Source organism: Gymnoscopelus microlampas (assembly GCF_963454915.1).
Source record: "Gymnoscopelus microlampas genome assembly, chromosome: 12".
NCBI classification, from domain to species: Eukaryota; Metazoa; Chordata; class Actinopteri; order Myctophiformes; family Myctophidae; genus Gymnoscopelus; species Gymnoscopelus microlampas.
Window position 1 is genome coordinate 54,124,343 of NC_139949.1, and position 11,280 is coordinate 54,135,622.

The 11,280-nt window shown below is 43.8% G+C and overlaps 1 protein-coding gene across 1 annotated transcript; it reads right to left on the bottom strand.

The window, feature by feature from the left end:
- Window positions 1–10,972, bottom strand: LOC311057464 (extracellular calcium-sensing receptor-like; the record flags this gene model as incomplete). Its single annotated transcript, XM_084074421.1, has 8 exons — window positions 1–911; window positions 1,419–1,542; window positions 1,637–1,864; window positions 4,909–5,109; window positions 6,559–6,828; window positions 7,325–7,411; window positions 9,243–9,537; window positions 10,809–10,972. The coding sequence occupies 8 exons, from the start codon at window positions 10,970–10,972 to the stop codon at window positions 1–3; spliced, it is 2,280 nt and encodes a 759-aa protein (XP_083930547.1).
- Window positions 10,973–11,280: the final 308 nt, after the last annotated feature.

Genomic DNA, 11,280 nt, shown 5'->3' on the forward strand with positions numbered 1-11,280 from the left:
CTACGTCTTGGTGGCACCACGACCCATGATGGACTTAGTGTTTCTCTCAGGTTTCAAAAGGATTATATAACACTTTGGTCCAAACAGCGCCACCAGAATGCCAAAACTCGATGCTAAAATAGCAAAGACCTCCACAACGTCTGCATATTTGCCTGGGGAGCTGATATATGCTGGGATGAAGGCTATCCACACGGCACAGAAGATCAACATGCTGAAAGTGATCAACTTGGCTTCATTGAAGTTGTCTGGAAGATTCCTTGCCATGAACGCTAAGACGAAGCTGAGGAGTGCCAGTAAACCAATATAACCAAGTAACACGGCAAAACCAACCGTTGATCCCACCTCACACTCATAGACTATCTTATCACTGTGGTATTGTGTGTTTTTATGAGGAGTCGGTGAGGCAGACACAAGCCAGACTATGCAGATTATTGCCTGGATGGAAGTAAGAGCCAGAACAGTTCCTCTCTGCTGCATGGCACCAAAAAACTTCATGATGTCTGCACCGCCGGGCTTGGAGGCCTTGAACACGGCCAACACCACCATAGTCTTTACCAGGATACACGAGACACACAGCACAAAGCTGATCCCAAACACTGAATGCCTCAGCTGACAAGTCCAGAGTCTGGGACGACCAATGAACAGAAGTGAGCACAAGAAACACAGTTTGAGTGACAACACAAGTTGGAAGCTGAGTTCGGAGTTGTTGGCGCGTACCATGGGCGTGTCCCGATGATAGATGAAGATTCCCAGGACAATGGCACAGATAAGCGTGCCCAGCAATGAGACGGCTGTCAAGGAGATACCCAGGCCCTCGTGGTAGGAGAGGAACTCCATGCTCTTAGGGACGCAGCGGTCACGCTGGGGACTGGACCAGAAGTCCTCTGGACAACTGGTGCACTCTGTAGAGTCTAACGAAGTGTGAAAGGTTAAAGAGAGAGAGAGATAAGTAAAGTATGCTACTTTACAGCTTCTTCAGCAGCCAATGTTTCAATATGTTGCCGGTCTTTCCATGATAGTATAGTCTTCTTTCACTTATTTGTTACTGATTGATTGATTGAATGAATACTGTATTAGCAGTTTGCAAAAAAAAAGCACAGAAAGTACAGGTCTATACAAAAGGATGCTAAAAGGATTAAACCCAAGAAAGCACTATGGCTTGTTTCCATTTGGGTCCTGTGTATTCAATTCATTGAAACATTTAATGACAAACAGAACAATAAAACACAAATACTATGCAAAAACATCATATAAACGAGTAGTAATCAAAAAGAAAAATAGGTTCAGTAAACAGTTCGGGGGGCAATTCTGGTGATAGGCTTAGAGCTTTACAACTTGTTATAGCTCTAGTTATGAAGTGACAGTTGCAGTCCCAAGTCTCTAGTAGTTCGGGTGTGGAACTAGTAATGTAAACCTACCAGTCTGGTTGCTGATCTCTCCCTCAGAACAAGCAATGCAGTCAAAGCAGCAGACAGGTTCTCCTTTCCTTCTGGACACACGGGTTCCAGGGGAACAGCTCTCACTGCACACTGACCGAGGAGGCTGCAGAGGAAATAACAACGATCAGCTTCAGTCTAAACTAAATTACATTCACATCATGAGCTCAACATGAGTTATTTTAGAAAGCTGATATTACCTTTTTGGATTCAAAGTTCCAGGAGATTCTGTCTTCATCAAGGATGAATTCTTCAACTCCGGAGGCCGACTTCCTGACCACTCCCACATTGTGAATCTTTGTGCTTCCGTCAGGAAGCCACGCCCAGTTCAATATATCAAAGATTGGTAAAGCATCACCATTCTCATCAAATGATACATGATCACCAACAGATGTGGTGAAGTTGACCTTTTCCAGGTAATAGAGAAGCTATAAATAGTGATGAGCAGAATCATGAAGAGAAAGAGACTTTAAAAAACGACTTAACTCGTGGAGCCATGATATGAGGTCATGTTTAAATCTTAAAAGAGAATTTAGGGATTTTAGGGCTGAAGGCAGGGCATTCCACAGAGTCGTGGCTGAAACTAGGGGGAATCAGATCATATAAACTTCCCCTGGTTGTGTACATCTGAGCATCGCTCACTCTGGGCAGGTAATCAAGTAAGTATGTGGGAACAGAAGCATCTAGGATCTTGAAGACCAGACACAGTGAGAGGTGAGATACTCTTCTACTCTTAACCAAGTGGACGGAGGTCAGATGAGACCCTGGTCTTCAATTTTAGGAGAAGCCTCACAAGTTTGTTTTGGGAGGTTCTGCAGCTTTGTCTTTAGTGACTTAGAGATCTAACCCCTGCCCTGCTGGCATAGGGAGATATCCTGCCCAAGAATCTTGTTCTTTGGTTGACCTTTGAAATCACCATTCATCATTTTTTCACCCGTGAGTTTGTTATAGACACTAGACCATACCCGGTCGACGCATCCGTGGGGGGATATGCGCACATGATCTGGCAAACCGGGAGGCGACATTGTTTGACACATAAACGCTAATAAGAAGCTGAGATTTGATGAAATTGAAAAACGGGCTTCACAGTTAATTTCAGATGGTAATGGTCAATGGCTGTGTGCCAAATCAGAGCAATTGGTCCAGCCACTGAGGAGAACCGGGTAGCTTCACTCACTCACTCACCACTACAGACAGAGGTTACTAGAATTATAGTAGGATGTGTGAGTGGAATGGGACCTTCTGAAGCCTGATTGGAATTCTAACAGGAGCTTGTGATTTAACAGATATGTATTTATCTGTTCATAGATTAGTCTCTCTATAACCTTTGAGATGGAACAAAGAATGGAAACGGGGCGGTAGATCCCAGAGTCTTAGCTTGCTGCCCTTTTTATTCAGAGGAACTACTCTTGCAAGCTTAAATTCCTGCGGGACGTGGCCCTGTCTGATGGACAGGTTTGTTATTGTGTGCCACTACGGGGTCAATAGCAACGACTGCATCTCTGAGGAACCTAGTGGGAATGCCGTCATGACCTGTGGCCTTGGTTGGCTGTAGGGCTCTAAGCTTTAACAGCACGTCCTCAGCTGTAAACAGGGGAGATACTACGCCAAGATGTTTGTAGAAGGCATGTATGTGCAGTTCACCATACAGGCCTGAGTGAGAGGGCAATTTGTCCACCAGTGTGGAAGCTATGGTTGTGAAGAAACTGAACCAACTGATCCAACTGAAGTGTGTGTGGTTTGGAGCAAATGGCCCTGTGCAGCGCAAATCATTGTCTTTGAATATACTCAAATCTTATACAAACACAATTGATATATAGGCAAATTAGAACCACAGAGATTTGTTGAGAATTAGGAGTGAGGAAGACTTCTGAATGTTGTGTGACTCTTGCATATTGAAAAGAGCCATGACCACATTGCTAGGCAAGAAGACACTGCGGTATTTTATTTCAAAGACCAGCTCCAGATGAACATATAATTACCACCTGCACCCTATAAAGACCACCTTCATTGCTCCGCCCCCTCTGTGTTCTTATTGGTTTAAACAGCCATGACTCCAGTTCCCAGCATGCTAAACACCCCAAGCTTGTTTAGGTGCTCTTAAACGGCCAATAGGGACGGGCTGTAATTGCTTAAGCCCCACCCTCTCTTTGTTCCTATTGGCTGGGCTTTAAATAGCTATAACTCCAGTTCCCAGTATGCTTAAATGCTTCAAACTTAGAGGGTGGTCCCGCAGACTTCCAATTGCATAAAAAATGACCACTACTGGATCAGTTTGTTGGGTTGTTGAGAAATTTCACCCACACACTCTCTGAGGGGTGTGGAGATCAATGGTGGATCTGTTCACAGCAGTGTTATAGGAGTGTTTAACACATTGAGTGGTCAGAATTTTTTGAGAGTGCTATAACCGGGAATCTCCGTGAGGAGATGTATTTATTTATTTATTTATCCACATGGGGCGCTCTAACGCAACTTTGGAATGATTCACAGAGCTTGAAAAAAAGGAGAGGACGGAAGTGGATCCGTGCCAATAAACCTATACCTCCCGTCCTACTCCCATTATAACTCTTGAGAAAAAGCTTCATATCTCCATATCTTTTTTAACGTGGTGGAAACGAGCCGTTTTCGATGGCCGATCACTCTGCAATGGAGGATCGCGTTTGAAATATTATTGTTCCAGGCGATAGTCGGGACCCTGTTTTAATAAACCTCTGGCACCAAATGTGTTAACACTTCAAAAGGCCGTACTTCAGTGACCATTACTCTTTTCAGCGCAACATAGGACTAAGTTTGAAGGCCACGTAGCAGCCTGACAATATAGTTCTTGAATCCAGAATCCAGAATCCAACTAGAAAAAATTTAAAGGTTAACTGAATGGATATCCCACCTGCCATGGCTGTATTGTCTGCAAACTGGCACAGCCGTGCCCAGGGAAAGGCCCTCTTCCTGGCACACATTGCAGCATGTCATGGAGGGCGTGGGCCAGAGCATACACAGCCTTGTATATGTTATATGGTCCCCTGAGGTCAGACACGTCCAACAGGGTGGTTTCTGCTGTCCCTAGGTCCTCTTGTCTAGTACACACCCTTCCACCCGCATCCACCCACTCTGACGGAAGGGGTGCAAACTTACACTGAAATGTGTTCTCCCAAAACTGCCTTACCTGAAGAAACAGCAATGAAGACTTAAAGGGACATTTCACTTTTTAAAAAATAAATGTGGGTCATTTTATCGTCTTAGGCTTTTGGGAGTTTTTAAGTTGCTTGATTCAGTATTTAGATTTTTGATATTCAGTTTATCAGACACGCCCCCTTCCTATACAAACCCATTGTAACTTCAAACTCCATTTTAACCATTTTAGATTCATCAGAAACACCGTCCGTCCTTGGTTCTGGTGACTGATAACTGTTGGGATTTAGAAGACGTTTGTAGAATGGGCTTCAGGTCTTAATGGGTTAAACAAAATACTCACTATGTTGTCTTCATGGTTGTTGTCAGGATGTATTTTTAACAAGAAGTCCTTCAGACCCGGTATCTCTCCACGACGAATGGCAAAACCCAGGGTTCCTCTCAGGTAGGGCAGGTTGCGAGGAGCCTGGACATAGGGGTCTTCCCACCAAGCTGAAGCGGCGGGTAAGATCCATAGCAGACCTGTCACATTCTGCTTCACCACCTGTTGACATATAACATACTACATATAACATATATAACATATAACATACTACATATAACATATATAACATATATAACATATATAACATACAACATACTACATATAACATATATAACACATAACAGATCCATAGCAGACCTGTCACATTCTGCTTCACCACCTGTTGAATGTTTGGAAACCAGATATGCACCGGCTTCGAATGCTATCAATGCATTGGGAGATAATCACGTATTATCAGACCATTGAATGGGCGAGTAGGTGACGAGCAGGCGATACACGGACCTACCCGCGATTTGTCAGACCATTCATTGGGCGTAATCAGGAGCTATTGACCTACTTTGGAGGCGGAGCAGTCCCCACAACAATATTTACGATTCTGTGCCTATCGGTACACAACTCCAACGGCGCTGAGTAGGCTCAGGCGAGCGTCGCACCGCTCAGGACGACAACTCGGTCGCTTTAGCTCCCTCGGTGGTCCTTCGCGGGGCTCCAGCTCGCCTGAGACTGCGCGCCTCCGTCATGGTCCCAAACCAAAACAACCAAAACCAAAACCGAAACTGAACTATTTAAGTCATCTCCGTCGGTAGGTCAGTATGTCTTGATAACACCCAATGAATGGTCTGATGAATCGCAGGTAGGTAAGTAGGTCGCCTACTTCGCCCATTCAATGGTCTAATAAAAGGTGATAATGTCCCATTCAATGCATTGATAGCATCCGAATCAGGTGAGATATGACACAGTCATATTATACCAGGTTGCTCTCTCCAGCGTCCCCGCACGGAACCAAATGGACCCGTGGTCCTGTGGTCCCGTGGTCCCGTGGTCCCGTGGTCCCGTGGTCCCGTGGTCCTGTGGTCCTGTGGTCCTCTACCCTTTCGCTCGCGGACTAACAAAACCGGCAGTAAATAGTAAATAGTTTATGAACGGAGCTAAATCAGTTTGTGTGCCTCAGTAAGGGCTAGTGTGCGTCGTCTTGGTTTTTCTGGGTCGCTGTTTGAGGCGGCGCTGTGTGTGTGTGTGTGTGTGTGTGTGTGTGTGTGTGTGTGTGTGTGTGTGTGTGTGTGTGTGTGTGTGTGTGTGTGTGTGTGTGTGAGAGAGAGGAGTCAAGTCAATAGTTTGTTTGGTGGCGACGACCACACTTTTCTTTCACGCAACAGCGCCACAGACCATAGAGATACATACAGTGGCCGAACACAGCATTGTGGGTCGTCTTTAGATCCCATATTCTGAGAGGACATTGAGCCCTCATTGGCCCTCATCAAGGACCAGCCAATGAGGAAAAAGTCACGCAAAAGTCAGGACTAGCGAGTGTAGGTGTATAGGCCAGGTTTTGCAACCTGGTAAAAAAAAGGAGGGGGAAAAAAACGGGATGCCTTTCTTTCAATACATTCTCATTTTAGATTCCTTTCTATTATGAATCCCTAAATGAAGTATTATATACCAACAAACCTCCTCCATGACGTTATACAGATAGGCCGAATATGCAAATACAATGACCACACGAGCTGTGGACGTCTTCATCGCCGTGACGATCCTCTGGAGTTTGGCCGGGTCCTTGTCAAAGGACAGAGCCTCTGAATAGGCCACACAGCCCAGACCAGACTGGTCCAGATCAGACTGGAATATTAGGGCCGCATCACGGCCAGACTCATCGTCACTAAACAACAGTCCTACCCAGGTCCACTCAAACCACCCCATAGTCTGGAGGGTAGCTCGCACCTTATTGGTTAAAGAATGGAGGGATAAGTGCTTAGGTTAGATTATTCACGTGCAGTGGTGGTAAAAGTACTCAAATGTTTTACTTAAGTAAAAGTATCAATACTGCAATGTGGAAATACTCTGTTACAAGTAAAAAGTCCAGAATTCAAAATTTATCTGAGTAAAAGTACAAAAGTATTGGTATCAAAATGTACTTAAAGTACCAAAAGTAAAAGTACTAAAATGGTTGAAAATAGCCGATCTACAAGCTCACGACGCGTCGCAATGCGACGCGTTGTGAGCTTGTAGATCTGCTTGTAGAGCTTGTAGATCTGCTAAAGATCTGCTAATTTATGTCTAAAGACAATGACAACATTAGACAACATTGTACTTAAGTACAGTACTTGAGTAAATGTACTTAATTACTTTACGCCACTCTTCACATGGTGGATAATCAGTGTGTGGAACATGAACTGTAGATACCAACGTGTCTGTTGTGTTGTGTGTACTAGTTCACCTGGAAGACCACACTTGGTGTTGTTCTGAAGAATGATGGGAACTTAGTCAGATCGCTGAGACAGGAGCAAGAAGCATAGTGACTTATCTGAAAACACAACAAAACAAACACAAAACATGTGTTCTGTCATGTAGAATCATGACAGAAATGAAATGAAATCTCTATGGAGGGGGCCAGACCTAATCTGCCGAGGGCTAAAGTGCGATGCAATTTTGCAAAGGCAGATTCGTCTGGAACCAGAATACTAAAATGTTAGTGAGGGACTAGTGGAGAAGAGATCCAGTAGAACTAAAAGACAAGTCCTTTTATGTTTGGTTGTGCTCAGGTGTTGCGCTCTGAAAATAGCAGATCTACAAGGTCACAACGCTTCGCGCTGCGACGCGTTGTGAGCTTGTAGATCTGCTATTTTCAGCATGCAACCAAGTGTAAAATCAGCCATTACGACGCCATCAAGGCACCGCCGACATAACATTTCAGTCGACTAAATCTAGTCGACCCTAATCGTATGATATTTGGTTGACTAAAACTAGACAAAAACTAAAACATTTCCGGTGACTAAAATATGAAAAACTAAATGGAATTTGATTCAAAAGACTATGACTAAAACTGAATCAATATTTGCTGTCAAAATCAACACTACAGTAGTGTGTGTGTGCGTGTAGGGCAGGGCGTTGCTGACAATAAGCACTCGTGCCGAGCTACTGCCCTGGGTAAAAACAGACTAAAACACGAACTTCTAAGACAGATACATTGAGCTCCGACGTTTAGAAAACCTGCTTCACACTCCATTCACACCCCGCCCTCTCTGCTCTGCTAAAGGAAATATAGTCTCTGTCGGTTCAAAACGTTGTGTGTCGAAAACTGTTACTTTACATTTTCACTTAAAACAAAACAAAGAAATAACAGAAAAACATAGCCGACCCACAATCTTACAACGTGTCACACTGCGATGCGTTGTGAGCTTGTTGATCGGCTATGTGTGCTACTTTGGTCTAACTCTGTAGTATGATGAAATATGGCATTAATCTAAAAATAAAAAACAAACACAATTAAAAGTTGAAATATGGAGACACAAGGTCTCTTCCTGACAGCAACGTTTATGTTCCATGTGTTTCAAACTGCAAAAATACCATTATATTATTTATCATCATTTGAGATTTGCAAATAGCCAAGTAAGCAACATTAAGCATATATAAAATAGGCCATACATGGGCAACTGGCGGCCCGGTGGCCACATGCGGCCCCTTCACCTTCACTGCGACGCGTTTTCAGCTTGTAGATCTGCTATTTTTGCTACTTTTGTGTGACATAGGAAGAGCCCGACAGTACATGCAATGTATATGCAATGTGTCCCTCTGGAGTGAAGTGTGTAAATATAGTGGCCCTCTCCATCATCAAAGTTGCATCAGCCCTGAAATAGGCCAGTGGTTCTCAACCTTTTCGGGCCGCGACCCCCAAAAATAATCATATTTGAACTGGGGACCCCCGAAAATAATCATATTTGAACTGGGGACCGGGGACCCCCAAAAATAATCAAATTTGAACCGGGGACCCCCAAAATAATCATATCTGAACTGGGGACCCCCAAATATTATCATATTTGAACTGGGGACTCCCCCACCATGACAAGCACTTGGAATTGTAGGAGTTGAGGCATGCTGACATGGTTCCAGAGATAAATATTGTGAAAATAGCAGATCTACAAGCTCACAACGCCTCGCGCGAGGCGTTGTGAGCTTGTAGATCGGCTATTTTCACAATATTTGCCTTTTTCTGGTATTTTTTCATTTATTTTTTTGTCACTGTCATCTGGGGACCCCCCCAAAATCGTGTGGCGACCCCCCTGGGGGTCCCGACCCACAGGTTGAGAACCACTGAAACAGCCCATGTTAAAAGGGGATTCAAGTAGGAAACTTACCATGGGCACTCTGTACAAACCTAACATTCTAGAGATGGCGACAGAACTCTTCGAGGTGGCAGGACCCACGATTCCGATCACCGGAGGAGACCCGACACAGCTCTCCTCCGGCGTGAACCGCTCCTCTCTCCCGCCGATCAGGGACATCGCCGCGCGGAATCCAACTCCCAGCGTGAGACACGTATCGTAGATACTGTACCCCAGAGTCACGTTGGGCAGCAGGCCGGGGTCTCTGTTGATCTCAGTGACGGCAAAGGCCATGGTCTGGACCCCTTTGAACGCATTGACGCCAAAGCTAACACACACAGAATCACACCGTAAACTTGAACGTCGTTGCTGTCAGAAAACATGTATATCTCCACTTTGAAAGGTTTTATGTTTTTGTTTGATAAATCAACGCCTTACTTTGTCTTATACTACAGGGTCACAACGGACGTAGCAAACTAGCCGATCTACAAGCTCACAAGACGTTGCACCACAAAGCCTTGTGAGCTTGTGGATCGGCTAACTTAGCTATTTATTCTAAGAGAATATTCAAGTGAAAGTGTACGTGTTTAAACGTGTCTCTGGCTTATAGTATGATTATATATATAAATATAGAACTAATGAAAAGTATTAGAAAGATCTTGTGACTAAATAATAAGTGTATTGGATCCATGGAAACACAGGTTATTTGTATTTTATTATTCTTTCTCCCCATGAAAAGTAACATACCATGTTTCCACTCCACAGCCACTATATGTACATTTGTAGAAATATACAAATCAACCAATCCTGGTTCTGTCTATTGAAACCAGGTCAGTGTTCTCTTGCTTGCTGGTTGTGACACTCATAGGTCTGTGTCACCATTAAACATTTAAGTTGATGATTAAGTGTCACTAAAATAATTGCCATTAACGATTTAATTGTGTGTTTGGCCGAATACTATTAATTAATATGAATATCATATATTAAAGGAGGAGTTCACCCAAAAAATGACTTATTTTCTATCAATTGCACACCCTATGAAGCCTTGAATCCATGGATTCTTTTTTGTTTTTGTGGCATTCCTAAGATAATAATTTGATTCCCGTCTCCTACCGGCTAATGTATCCGGTAGGAGACACAAAGTAGATTATTTGTGTCTCCTATCGGAAATACACACGGTCATCAAATTATTGTCTTAGGAATGCCACAAAAACAAAAATAAATCCATGAAATCAAGGCTTCATGGGGTGTGTAATTGATAGAAATAAGTATTTTTTTGGGGGAACTCCTCCTTTAATATGAACATTGGAACATGTGAATACAAAACATATTTCTGTTTGCCTTTTAGGCTTCGTAATCAAACATTGCACATGCAGGTCAGATATGACAAATAACATGAATATACAACGCATCACTTGGTGACGCGCTGTAAGCTTGTAGATCAGCTATTTCTGCCATTTTCAATATTGGAAAAATGTGTGAAAATGTTTCAACCTGGAAACGATTATGACGATTATGTAAAAAAATAATTGCGATCATCTCAAATAATTGTGATTTAGATGATTATGTAATACTTGTGACAGGCCTATAGATACTCACTTAAAGCAAGAGGGCTCGCGTTGCCTGGAGGTGAACGACTGCTCAGGGAACACAGAGTAGGCGTGGAAGGGAATCAAACCGCCCAGGAGCACATCCCCGGCCTGGTACAATCTGTTGAGAGTAAACGGTGCCTGTAGCTCACAAGAAGAAGAAGAAAAAGACATCGTATGAAGGTATGAAAACAGGTGTATGACTAGAGAAACCCTCATGACTGTCCTCCTCTGTCTAACAGCCCCCCCCCCTCCCTTCTCTAAACTGTCCAGTTGGTACGTTTTATACCCAGCGCTGTGCCATCCCCTGTGCCACCTTATGGGCATTACGTAATCCCTGTGCCACCTTATGGGCATTACGTAATCCCTGTGCCACCTTATGGGCATTACGTAATCCCTGTGCCACCTTATGGGCATTACGTAATCCCTGTGCCACCTTATGGGCATTACGTAATCCCTGTGCCACTTTATGGGCATTACGT